The sequence below is a fragment of the Chelonia mydas genome, chromosome 1 (genome assembly GCF_015237465.2).
Source record: "Chelonia mydas isolate rCheMyd1 chromosome 1, rCheMyd1.pri.v2, whole genome shotgun sequence".
Classification (NCBI taxonomy): domain Eukaryota; kingdom Metazoa; phylum Chordata; order Testudines; family Cheloniidae; genus Chelonia; species Chelonia mydas.
Genome location: NC_057849.1, coordinates 342,213,037 through 342,225,868, shown reverse-complemented (window position 1 = coordinate 342,225,868; position 12,832 = coordinate 342,213,037). Strand labels below are relative to the sequence as shown.

Below are 12,832 nucleotides of genomic sequence, written 5' to 3'. Positions count from 1 at the left end.
TCCTTTACCTGGGGCCATTGGGCTGGATTCCAAAGTAACATCATTCATAGTGAGATTGGCATCGGGCCCTAGAGCCTGCTCTGTGTGGGGGTGGCTCTGGGTTCTAGGCTTATCCCATGCATTCCAATCCAGGCTTTACGGGGCTACTTATCCACTCCGCTGTGGTTCCCTGCAGGGTGGCTGCAGCACCACCGAAGGCTCCTTACCTGAGACACGGTGGAGTTGGTGAGGATGGGGCTGATGTGCTCCGTGGCTAGGTCAGCGCAGGCGGACATGCACAGGGTGGAGAGCAGGAGAATGATCAGGGCCCTGCAGCGGGACCAGTGGACCACAGCGCTGTGATGGTGACCGGGCACTGAGGAAAGCAAAGAGGCATGTGAGCAGAGACAGACCCCTAGGCACAGACTTGGGCTCAGTGATTGGGACAGGCCCCCCATCTACCCATCCCCACTCAACTGGTGCAGCCTATCGACACTATCAGCTGTCCCATTATTCCCCTGGGTTAGTCCTTCCAGGGAAGGGGGAGACAGACATTACTGCCCAAGCTTTTGGTCGACACAGTGTTGCTCCCCAGTGGTCTCCAGTCTGCCACCCAGGTCTGGGGGTTAGAGCCCCTGCATCTACCCACTGTGCTACTCAGGCACTTCCATGGCACTGCAGGGCAGGTTCCAGATACCAGGTCCCATCCCTGCCTTGTGCACAGAGCCAGCGGCAAGGCCAGGAATAGGACCCAGGAGTCCTGGCTCCCACTCCCCTGCTCTGGACAGCAGGGAGCACAGAATCCATCTACCGTTCTCCCGTCTTTTCTGTAGTGGGCCAGAGGAAAGGTCAGCCCAGCGCTCTGGGCCGGCCGCGGTGGGGACTTACTGTGGCAGTCGCTGATGTGAATGTCGTAGATGTGCGAGTGAGTCTTCAGGGTGAAGAAGAGGCCGATGAGGTAGGCGGCAGGAAGCACGAGGGACACCGTGTACACCAGGGGCCTGCAACACACCAGAGCTGCAGGGAGCTGGAAGGAGAACTGCCCCCGCCCCATTCCCCCTCTCCCACCAACTCCTGGGAATTCACCTCTGGCCCTTCCGAGGGGGGGCAGGGAGGAGGGGTTTGCTGCCTTTGGTCAGACTGGTTTCGGTCACTCTACAATGACGGGGGGCGGGGGTGAGACGGGTGCTACTGTCTGTGTCCCCCCTCCCCGGGCTCAAGGTGCTCAATCCTCAGGGCTCTGGCAGCACCCAAAGCCAGCTGGCTGCTAGAGCCCCCTCCCCGCTTCTCTCCACTAACCCTCTGGGTGCCCGGCCTTGCTTTCGCAGGCACCCAAGGGGATGCAGCAGCTTGGGGGGGGAGGGGCAGGGGGGAGAGATGTAGCTCATCTCACACAAGTGGCCCCCCGGGGGAGCTAAGCCCACCCTCCCTGGCCAGGAGCCCTGCCCTCTGAAGCAACTAGCTGGAGAAAGCCAGGGTCAGAGTGGCAAGCGCGCCACACAAAGGAGCTGGCACAGCAAGTAGTGGCCAGTGAGGAGGGAGACCTAGGAAGGATTAACCCTTCCTCACCCACATGGGATTTGAGTGCCCTAGAACAGAGGCCCCCCCCGCGAGTACTATCCGATGGGAATCAGAGATGTGGCCATTACATTAACATCTCCATGCTGCACTGGGTCATCCTGCTCTAGCATCACAGGAGCTGCAGAGATAAACGGGCCCTGTTGTGTCCATGGCTGATGGGACTTCGGGCGGGGGGGGGGGGGGGGGGTGTCAGCTAAGCAGAGAGCAGCACGTGTTCCCCAGACACTGGAGACAGTCATTCCAACCCACCCACCAGGAGACAGGTATTAGGCCCGTTTTACAGGTGATGAGACTGAGGCCACATGGCTAAGCCAGTGGCAGAGCCCAGATCAGCCCCTGCTCCCATAGAGCAAGCTGGCTTGGCCTTCCAGGCAAGGCACCGAGAAAAGCATGAAAGCAAGGCAGCTTGGAAGGTGCTTGGGCAGCTCGTTAGGGAGCATCACAGCTCCCATGTGCTTCTTTAGTGGGGCCAGGGCTGACCCATTACGTCCAAGCAACAGGACAGACTGTGAGGCACTTACTGGACGTGTTTGTAGTACAGGGTGCCATTGTTCTCCATCTGAAAAACAAGAACCACAGGATAGTTTGGTTGGTTCTCCTCTCACGTGCTCAGCGTAGGATGGTTTATGAATGGTGAGATGATACACTGAAGCCATGATCTCCACACTCACCCCCGTCTCCCTCCCCACAGATGCTAGGGAACAGCAGTTCGTTCGTCAGACTGGAGCAGAGCCCCACGCAGCGACCAGGAGAAATGAAGGTGACTTACCTGTAACTGGAATTCAACTGACTCTGCATATTCCCCACTAACGGGAAAGACTCCAGTACTGCTGAAACTGACTTGGAGACGGGAACAGAGTCTTAGCTGAACAAAGACTGAAGCAGTGCCTCGCCAAACCCTGCATCCACTAGCAGCCAAATCCAGAGCCTAGTGCTGGCTGGAAGCGTGCACCGAAATCCAGATTGCAGATCTCAGCATCTGGTGCCTGCCTCAGCTGAGTGAAGGAAGCAGCCACAGCGCCAGTGGAATCTGTGCAACTGAAGCAGGGACAGGAACTTTTGCTGGCGTGTAATACTCAGCAGTCCCCTGGGAAGAAAGTGTACGCCCTATGTTGTTCTTAGCATATGAAAAACAAAAACAATCTTGAGGTTTTATGAAGACTTAGTTCTGTCCGAATAACAGGCGAGAGCCCTTTTAGCATCCAATGTATGGAGGACAGATTCTCCTTACAATGGGGCTTGGTTGTGGGCAGTGGAAGTGAAATAAAACAGACTGATTTAATCGGAGGGGGAAGAAATCTGATGTCACCTTTGCTAAGAACAGGATCAGGTCTAAGGATTACTTTGTCCTTGTGAAAGGTGGATCAGCTATGAGTGCATGCAGTTCACTCATTCTCCTGGTGCCTTGAGATTGATAAAATCTCTGATCAAACCATTGGTGAGTGGTTTTTCATCATTTTTAACTATGTGGTCAAAACCAAACTGAAGTCTCAAGAGGGCAGGGTCTCTAACAGAACAATACACATTTGATATAAATCTCAAACTTTTTAACCAAAACATGAACAAACAGCCGTCTACAGTCAACTAAGTAGGATACATGGAGTTAGCTGCCAAATGGACCTTTAAATTATGAGACATGCAACCTCGATTTTTCTTCTTTTCAAAAAACATTCAGCATTCCAGAACACAAGAAATGAAGACAGATCTAGGAGAATCAGACTTCCTCTGCACCCAGGCCTGAAACCTGGACCACTGTAGATGGCAGCAATTTCTGGTGGACCATTTTTTAGAGTTAACTAGTATGTCCTGCACAGATGAACACCAGTGCAGATTGCAGGTCCAGGTGAAAAATCCTGCTCCCCTCTTGGGACAGGAGACCGAGGGAGGTGCAGCACGACTGCCAGATAGCTGAAGGAGATTGGTAAACTACTGCCAAGGAGGCCAAGCCAGTGCAAGGAGGATCATCCTGGCCATGTCCTGACTTATCTTCTGCATCAAGGGAAGCAGAGGAAAGGCATATATCAGACACCTCTTCCAGTGCAGCAGGAGAGCATCTGACAGAGATGTCCCTGCCTGGTCCGGAAGAAATGACGACACTGTTGAACCTTGCTGTGAACAGGTCCACAAACACCTGGAAGATAAGGTCTCTGAGGCAATCTGCATTTGTTCTCCCCAGCCAGATGTAGGGCTGCAGGACAAATGTTGAGGCAGAAACACCTCTGCGCACAAGGGGGTGGAATGAGCACCCCCTGCTTGCTGAGATAGTACACTGCCAATGTAACGCCCATTACTGCCTGCACAGCCTTCCCTTGCAGATGAAGAACACTGAGCCAGATGAACCGCTCTTCGTTCCAGTACACCGATATGCAACGTTCTTTCAAGACGACCAGGACCCCCAAATTGTTAAGTGTCCCCCCGCCCCCCGACTCCAGCTGCATCAATAGTCAACCTCTGGGGTGGATCCAGAGAATGGAACTGCACACCCTTGAGCGTGTTTGTCCTGGCTGGCCACCAGTCTAGACGACCACGACATCCAAGGCATGGTGATCCACTGAAGACTGTTCTGACTTGAACTGAGGTCTGGGACATCAAGTGCTGAATAGGTCTCATTCTCAGACAGTCAAATGGAGTCCTGTAGGTAGTGGCTGCCCTAAACCCCCATGAGACCCAGGAAGAACTTTATGCTCCGTGTAGGGCAACTTTGAATCTTTGATAGACATTTTTCAGAATGAAACAGTCGGTCCTCAGAAAAGCTCTCCCTTCTACGGAGTCCAGTATGGCACCCGTAAAAGAAATCCTGTGTGTAAGACAGAGGATAGTCTTTGGGAGGTTGAGAAAAAAAATCTTAGGTCTAAATTAAAAACTGGTTGTGGTGATTATGTGGCTCAATGGGCGCACAGCAGCCAAATTGATAGTCAACTGTCCAAGTAAAGGTAAACAAAAATACCCTGATTCCTCAGATGTGCTACCACCACAGACAGGCATTTTGCCAATACCCCTAGGTGCTGTGGAAAGGCCAAATGAGAGCACCCTGTACTGGAAATGGTGCCCAGCCACCACAAATGGAACACACTTCCAATAGCTTTGTCAAATCATGATTGGAAATATGCATCCTTCAGACAGAGTCACAAGCCAATCCGGGACCAGCAGTGAAGGGATTATGGAGGCCAGTCAGCATACGGAACCAAAAGCTTCCAGATGCTCTTAAAATTGGAAAATCGGCCCAAATTGCCAAATCTCTTCCTTTTGCACCAGAAAGATAACCCGGAGTAAAATCCTGACCCCTCACTAGTAAGTGAGAGCCTCCTTGACAACTCCTACCAGAAGCAACATCTCCACGCTTGTGAGAAGGATTGCCTAGTGAAAGAGGTCCCTGGAGAGGGATGGGGAGGGGGAGTTGGGAGGAGGCAGTCTTTCCAGTTGTATGGCATAGCCCTTTTCCATGATCTCCAAGACCTGTTGGTCTGATATAACCTGCTTCCATGTGTTGATGAAGTGGGCTAGCCTGCCTCCAAAGGAAAGGGTAGAAGAGTGCTGGTTGGTTGGTTCTTGACTCTCAAAGGTCTCACCAAAACAGAGGGTGGACTTGTCTGGGATGAGGATGCAGGCGGTTTAGATTTGGAACCTTGTTTGAAAGGCCTCTTTCCAGAATGGCTCTGTGAGGCTGCACCTTGTTGACGTGTGACTGGATGACTGAAGGTTGGGGTAATGCTGCCGCCTCCGGTACTGGCAAGAGGACTGGAGGGCCTCCTTTGAGTAGATGGCATTGACCCCAAAGATTGAGTTGTTGATCTCATCTCTTTTAGTTTTGCCAATGGTCTTTTCACGGAAGAGACCCTCCACTCCAAGACGACGCTCTCCCACTGACTTCGAGTGTCCATAGCTAGGATGGAGGATCAAAGCAACGCATGCTCCTGATGCTCACACCTGATGCCAACGCTCTGACATCAGAGTCCAAAGCACTGAAGGAAGCCCTGAGGGAGTGTCTAGCTACTTTCTGACCCTTCAATAAGATGGCATCTACTGGCTGTGTCTGGTCATCAGGCAAGGCCTGGAGAAAAAGCAACACTCCCCTGCTCTGCTCCCTATAGATGGAATTGGTAATGGGCCAGGACTGCCAGGTAATTTGCCACCCTAACACTGAGGGAGAAGGAGGAGGACATCTTTCTCCCCCTTCCCCCACTGGGGTGGAGTGTAACTGTCCAGACCCCCGTTGCTGGCAGCAGCCAGCATCAATGAATTCGGCACAAAGCAGGTATGGAAGGAAGATTCCCTTCAGAAGGAATCTGGTATAGTTCATTAGAGATGGGTTGTCAGTGGGCCCCACAGAGGTGGCCGGCCCTCACAACTCATCCAGGACGGGAAGCGATATCCTACTCTTCGCAGTGGCACTGAGGATGTAAGATACTGAGAAGTCTCTTCCTCCAGTACTGCAGGGAGATTTGAGTGGACACCATGGGATGCCCTAAGTCATAGAAATGCACAGCATCCCCAGAAGGAGAAAAGCCTGATGCCACCCCTGCATTGGTTGAGTGATAGGTACAGCTTCACCATCAGGTCCTAAAAGCTCCTGTCCAAAGAGAGCAGCTCTCTCTTCATCCTCCTCAGACAGAGAGAGTCCCAGGTCTCACTGTAGTGTCAATGGAACTGGGGGAGCAGGATCGGAGGATCCCTGGGCTTAAAGATTTCTTTGCAGATGAAGTGTTCCCTCTCCATCCATGCGGAGGATAAATTGGAGAGGACCTGAGGTGGTCCCTCACTAAGGCCCCAGGACTGCCAGGTCTCCCCTACTATTGGGGGTCAGGAACATGCCAATAGGGAGCAGACCAAAAGGGTGGTCGGAATCTCACTGCAGGTCAGTTCTTCCTCTACTCCTCCTGGAGAGGGTCCAGGCCTGGACCCGAGAAAGTATACCAAGGATAGTAACCGATGCAGAGGGAGGAATGGGGATTCTGCTCTTTGCTGAGGCCCTGTAGGAAGCCTAGGAGGAGGGATGAGAAAGGTCCTGGGAAGAGCCAGCGGGATCTGGTCTCTTCTTCCTAGGAAGTGATGAAGATGACAATCCTGGAACCAAGGATACATGCCACCATTGGATCCAATGAGCCATGTGAGCTCCTCTCTTTAGTTACTGAAGCTGGAGGTGGAACAAGTTTCTGCTTCGGAATTGTTGTGGCCTTATCAAAAAAAAAAAAAAAAAAAAATCGGATGGATCTGCTAGCAGTTCTGGTTCCCACGGATCAGAACTCATGCTGGCGGTCTTGCTTCTACACTGCTTTTTCCTCGGTCTCAGATGATGCTGCAGCGATGGTGCTGATGGCCCTAATTCAGAGGCACTTGCTTACATCTGTCTTCCAGGCAACTGGAAGAGACCCTGGTCCTGCAGCCGCAGGGGCTGCGTCGGGGTTGGACTGCCGTGAGGCATGAGGTACAGCACCAGCCAGGGCAGCTGAACCGGTCCTCAACCTGTCTTCCGGAACCGGACCAGTGGGAACCAACCACCCAGCCCTCAGTTAAGCCACACGATGCCTTGGGGCTTGACTGAGGGCTGCCGGAACTGAGTCTGGCCCAGACAGGGGCTGTGGCTTCTTGGAACCCTTCAGCTGGCTGGAAGCAGAGGAGGCCACCAGGACAGAGGCTGAAGGTTTAGACCTTGGAGCCGGAGTCTGAACGGATGCAGAGGGGCTAGTGTTGAGGGCTTTCTGAAGCAGGGAGTTGCAGATGAATCTCCATCCCGGCAGGCACCCCCTATATTGTCCTCAGTACATTGGGGATGCTGAGGGGAGAGGCGGGCGTGAGAGCTCTAGCTGCCACGGCTGGACGAGGGTTCTGCTGCAAGGCGCGCAGTACCCGTAAGTGGGAACGTGCCAAGTCACTTGAACGGCGCCTCCTGCTCAGAGCTGTGCCCAGTGGGTATCCAGTCACCCCTGCTCAGACATGAACCCCTGGAAGGCCCATAGCGCTAGTACAGCTAAGGGACAGCAAACTGGAGTCTGCTCCTTGTGCAGCAGAGTTTAGTTCTGTTCCGGTCAGTTGTACCTGTACAACCCTGCTGAAGACAATGGGGCTGCACAGGAATCTGAGGAACTCTTGTGGTCCTCAGACCCTCTTTTTGGAGATTGGGCACAAGATGGCAATAGCATGCGAGCAGAGAGTCAAGCTGGGTTGAGTTTGCAGTTATCAAAAGGACTGTTCTCCCCTAAGTTAGCAGGGTAGGCTGGAGAGACTGATCTGGAACCTCACAGTGACTTTAGAGTCTTACAGAACACTTTTAGCTCCCCATATGCCTAGTGGAAGAGGAATCAAGGAGTCTGGGTGTGTGCAGTGGAGAGAGAAGTGATCAGATTAATAAGAGACCTCCCCATTCCATGTGATCTCAGTCTATTCTCTCCTCAGCAGCCTCACCCCAGGCCAGGTGCAGGATGCAAGCGAGGAATTAGGAACGCCAACTCCCAGAAGGTAAGAATTGGACCAACCTGCTCTGTAACTCTGGCTGGCACACCAGAGTGTTTGAGTCCTGAAGGCGCACACAGAAAACCCTCCGCACGCAGCTCAGTCCTCAGTGGTTAGTTACCACCAAGCACAGGAAAGTCTGTCGGGGTGACCACCAATGCACCCCAAGGAGTTGGCCTGTAAAGATGCAGATCTCAGGGATGCCTCCACCCCAGAGGTGGCTGCATTTCAGTGTACAGGACCAGTAGTTTTGTACAGCATTTGTGCTGTCCAGAAAAGCAAGGCCCTTTTCTTCTTGAGCAGCTGCCTGCTGATCATGAGTGCAAGTTTTGCTAGTTACTTGAATTCAGAACACCCTGTACACCAGGCATCACAGAATGTCCCAGTCTAGCAGGGGACACCTTACCCCCGACTGGGTCTTTCCTGTTCCCAACCCAACCTGGAAGCCCCTGTAATGCAGGAACACCCATGTTGCAGCAGCCACCAATCTCACCTGGAGGATTCACAGATTAGCAGAGAAGTCTGGCCCTTGTTGGATACACCCTGCCCCCATCAAGGAGACAGACACTGCTAGGCAGCCATGGGCACTGCAAGCTTGAAGAGGCCAGTGATCAGGCAGCAAATCCCCTGTATGGCTGGGCAGAGGTATCTGCAGGTCAACAGGCCCTGTACGAGAGCTAATACACTGACTTAGGTGCCCAGGTTTCCACCTACCAAGTCAAAGTGGCAGTTCTGGCAGAGGTAGTGTCCCGCTGGACTCTGGGTAATGTTCTGGCATTCACCACAGACCAGCCTCCCATAGACTTTGGAGAACAGCGTTGGAGCAAACACGCCTGGGGAGAGAAAAGGGGGTTGGAATGGATCCCGGGGGGGGGGGGGGGGGGTGTTCACACGACACCTTCGGCTAACGCTGGCAACAAGGCCCAGGGCAAGAGGAAAAGGGTCCAAGAGAGACATCACGCTTCCACTGGGAAGCTGATCAAGACTTTGGCCACAGAGACTGAACGAGCTGCAGAGCAGAATCCCACTTTGCTGTGGGCCAAATAAGTGCCGATTCTCCTCTCCAGCAGCTGGCTAAGAGGAATTCCCATCTATCTCCCCTTCATCTGGGCCATACCTAGGAGACGGGCCATTTGGGAATAAAAGTCCCTTTAATAGGCTGTTCCCAACCCATCAGGGAGCCCAAGAACACACGTCCTCTGTCCAAGGAACAGTACACGCTTCCCCCACGCTGCCCTGCCAGTGTGCTCTGACCGATACCCACGGCCCCACTCTCTGCACAGGAGTAGAGTTTGTGTCTACTCAATCCCTGGCTTTTTGATAAAAAGCAACACATCCTGACGGCATGGCCACTCTGATGTGGACACCTGCCTGCTCCCAGGACTTAGGCAGAGCCAAACCCATTTTAGGCCAGCCAGCCTGATGGAAGTAACAGCCCTAGGAGTCCAGGTGTCCAGTACCCAGGGGAGGCAAGAGGGGCAATACATCCTGCTCAGGGCACCCCACCTCTAGCTCTAGGAGCTGCATTATGCACAGAAGGGTGTCCCACCCAGCTCCCTGGAACTGTGGGAACCTCCCTGCAATGATGGGCCGCAGCATTTTGTGAGCAGTGTGTAACTCCAGACACTGTCCCAGATTTGCCATAGGCGCTGCCAATCGAAGGGATAGAGCGGAGATGGATCTCCGCAAAAAACCAGCCTGAAACAAGGTCATAACCCCCAGGGGATGTGCACAGGGTACATTTATCCCCCAAGGCTGAAGCCCTGCAGTGGAGCTAGGCTTCACTGGAGAGGCCTCGAGATCGGAAGATGGGGACAGGCCGTAACAGCCAAGCCCTGCACAACAGCATGGTCAGTGGATGCGGCCAATACATTCAGGTTAGGAGACGGTGCATTGTGGTCTCATTCCTGGACCCAGGGCTTCAGCGCTTGGTCAATTTCTTGCTTACCTCCCACGGAGAGGAAGAGCAGGGCAGAGCTGACGCCTGCCGATCTGCTGTTAAACCTCTGCTCCTGGTGGCGGATGCCTCCAATCACCATGCACAAGCCCTTGAAAGGAACAGGGGACACACTGTTATCACCCCGAGCCATTGGGCCACCTCACCTGGAGTGCATTTCATTGCAGCCCAGCTAGCAAGGTAATCCTGCCCCCCACTCAGTTGTGCATCCCACAATCACTTGCATGAGAAGCAGCTTCAAAGAGGAAAGAGGTCGGCTGGGGCGAGTCTGAACGGAGAGCTTGAGAATAAAGAGGCAGAACTACCAGAAGCTGCCCACCCCCAGGCCACGAGCCTCCAGCCAGACTCACCGGCACGAGGAGGACGCAGCCCAGCAGGGTCCCCGTCAGGGCCGACTTCACAATCTCCTCGTAACACTTGTTCCCTTCCCGGGAGCCCTTGATCAGCGCCGTGATGTAGAAGGTCAGCTCTATGATGGAGCCAAAGGAGGCGTTCACCACAGCCCCCACCGCGAAGTTACTCTGAGCTGAAATACTAAGTCACATGAAGGCAGGGGGGTTAGCTAGCAGAGGGAGGCTCGAGACAGACCCTGGGTGGAGACAGTCGGATGGATCATTCAACATGAACAGCAGAATTCCGGCTACTGGTGCAACCTTCTATGTTGGAGCCACATGGCTCCCAGCCCTCACAAAGGGTCTTTTTTTAGGGCAGGATTGATTGTTTTAGGGAGGGTGCCATCCTCCTCTGTCCACCAAATCTGTCCACCAGCAGGGCTGCAGTTACGCCCCTTTGTGCTGCACTCAAGCTAAACTGAGCAGCACTGAAGTGGAAACCCGAGGATCAGCCAAGAGCTGCTGGAAGTGGGGTCCCTTCTGCGGGCAGTGCTTGGAGTCAATGCCTCAGCCCAGCGCTAGGGGGCTGGACAGCTTAGCGTCATCTCGGCAGGCCTCCCCATCGGGGGTACTGCCTGTGGCCTCCCTTTCTAGAGCGGCCTGCAGGGTTAGTGTAGGAGCAGGGGCAGATTAGGGTGTTAGGGGCCCCTCCCCTCCCATTCCGCCTGCAGTCCCCCTGCTCTGCCCAGTGCTCCAGCCGGGGCTTGCCCCGCTCCGCCTAGCTGGAGTGCTGGGCAGTGGGGTAGAGAATGACAAGCCCCCGCACCCCAACTGGAGAGGGTCTGGGCAGAGGGTGCCCATTTTTCCAGGGCCCCCAGGCCCGGGCTCCATTGGCCCAGTGGCTAATCTGCCACTGCGTTGGGGGGGCTGCATATTCCACCCCAGAGACAGCAGGGGCGGTGCCTGGATACAGAGCGATGAGCCAGCTACGCATAGGGACACTCCACCAGGAGTCCAAGAATCCCACGGGAAGTTCGTGCCTTCAGCTGGATTTGCACAGCACCTATCGCAGGACTGATCTGCCCAAGCAGCAGCCAGGACTCCTCCCAGCAAGGAGGGGGTGAGATGGGAGGGGACGAGAGTCCCATTGTGCCCTGTTACGCTGCTCACCGGCGAGACGTCATGACGCGGCTTCGGAACGGGACTGGGAATTAACACAAGGGATTGTTCTGAACCCCAGCCCCCTGCCAGACCTGGGAGAAGGCGCGGCCTCACCTGGCAATGGCCATGCCGATGTAGTACGAGAGGGGCATGATGGAGAGCAGCGAGAGGGTGAACTTCACAGCAGAGCTGGTGAAATGGTTGTGGCTGTCGACGTAGCCCAGAACCAGCGTCACGATCACGAGCGGCAGCAGGTCTGCATTGCGGCCAGTCAAGGGGCACTTCCAGGCAATGTTGTGCCTCCCGTCACGAGTACCAGAGCGCCTCGCCTGGGGATGTGCTTAGCCTCCACGCCCCAGGAGGGAGGTTTTGCAGAGGTTAAATAACCTGAACAGGGGAGTCCATGTATATGGACTGAACCCAGGTCTCCCAACTCCCAGGCTTGGTCCTCAGCCACAAAGCCAACACTCGCTTTTCCCTTACTACCTGGCCATGCCTCATGGTCAGAGAGCGCAAGCGTCTGCTGAGCACATGGTACGCCACTCGCACCTCTGCCAGCCTCCATCCGAGGCAGGGTCCTTCTCCCCCGACCCTGTACTAGCCATGCCAGCTGCTCTGAGCCAGCTGAAGGATTACCTTGAGCGGATCAGGGATCTGCAGAGAACACCAGGCAGCCAAGAGGCTGCACTCCCACCTCTGCAGGAGGTTCCTGTATGTTCAGTGCCTCCATATCCCTTCTCCGCCCCAGGGGAGCCCTGGGCTGCCTGACACGCACTACCCAGCAACACCGGCGTTTCCCCAGTGCTGGCCCCAGAGCCAGGCGTCCGTCCGAAGGATACTGACGGCGAAGACGTTGATCCCGTCCACGGCGTATTTGTAGTAATAGGCGTTAACGGCCCGGTAGCAGCACAGAACCACTTCGGCCTCCAGCGGCACCTCTGTCTGCGGGGTCAGAGAGCCCCGGCGTTAGGTGGCTTCTAATTCGCAGCAAACCTCACTATTCTCGGCAGCGCTGGGAGAGACGTCTCCAGCTGAGGTTGCCTAAAACTTCCCATTTCCTGGTGTCCCCCAAGGAGGGGAGGATTGTTTGGACAAGGGGAAATGGCCAAGGATTCCATGGGCTCAGGAGGCTCTCCCCTGCCCTCCTTTGTGGGATGGAGGCACCTTTAACGAGGGTCTTATCAGAGCCGCTCTACTGTGCCAGGCAGAGCTCTGGAGCAGGCTGGTCTGGAGCCCTGTGCTAGTCACGTCGACCGGCTTAGCCCTGCGCTCACCTGCACTGGTGTCAGGAAAGGGATATTGTGGGTGGCTTGAACCCAACCATCCTCCAGGTCGCCCTGCTGGCTGCTTCCCCACCTGGCCAGCCTAGCCC

At 54.8% G+C, this 12,832-nt stretch overlaps 1 protein-coding gene across 1 annotated transcript in view; it reads right to left on the bottom strand.

Annotated features, from left to right (window-relative positions):
• Positions 1–12,832, bottom strand: part of LOC114019447 (putative cation exchanger C521.04c) — a 43,330-nt gene that overhangs the window by 8,092 nt on the left and 22,406 nt on the right. The window contains exons 9-16 of the mRNA XM_037889408.2: positions 12,300–12,402; positions 11,575–11,716; positions 10,318–10,501; positions 9,959–10,058; positions 8,725–8,843; positions 2,082–2,119; positions 868–980; positions 207–355 (exon numbers count right to left, since the gene is read on the bottom strand). Of these exons, the coding sequence (XP_037745336.1) occupies positions 207–355; positions 868–980; positions 2,082–2,119; positions 8,725–8,843; positions 9,959–10,058; positions 10,318–10,501; positions 11,575–11,716; positions 12,300–12,402 (948 nt within the window). The remainder of the gene's footprint in view (positions 1–206; positions 356–867; positions 981–2,081; positions 2,120–8,724; positions 8,844–9,958; positions 10,059–10,317; positions 10,502–11,574; positions 11,717–12,299; positions 12,403–12,832) is intronic.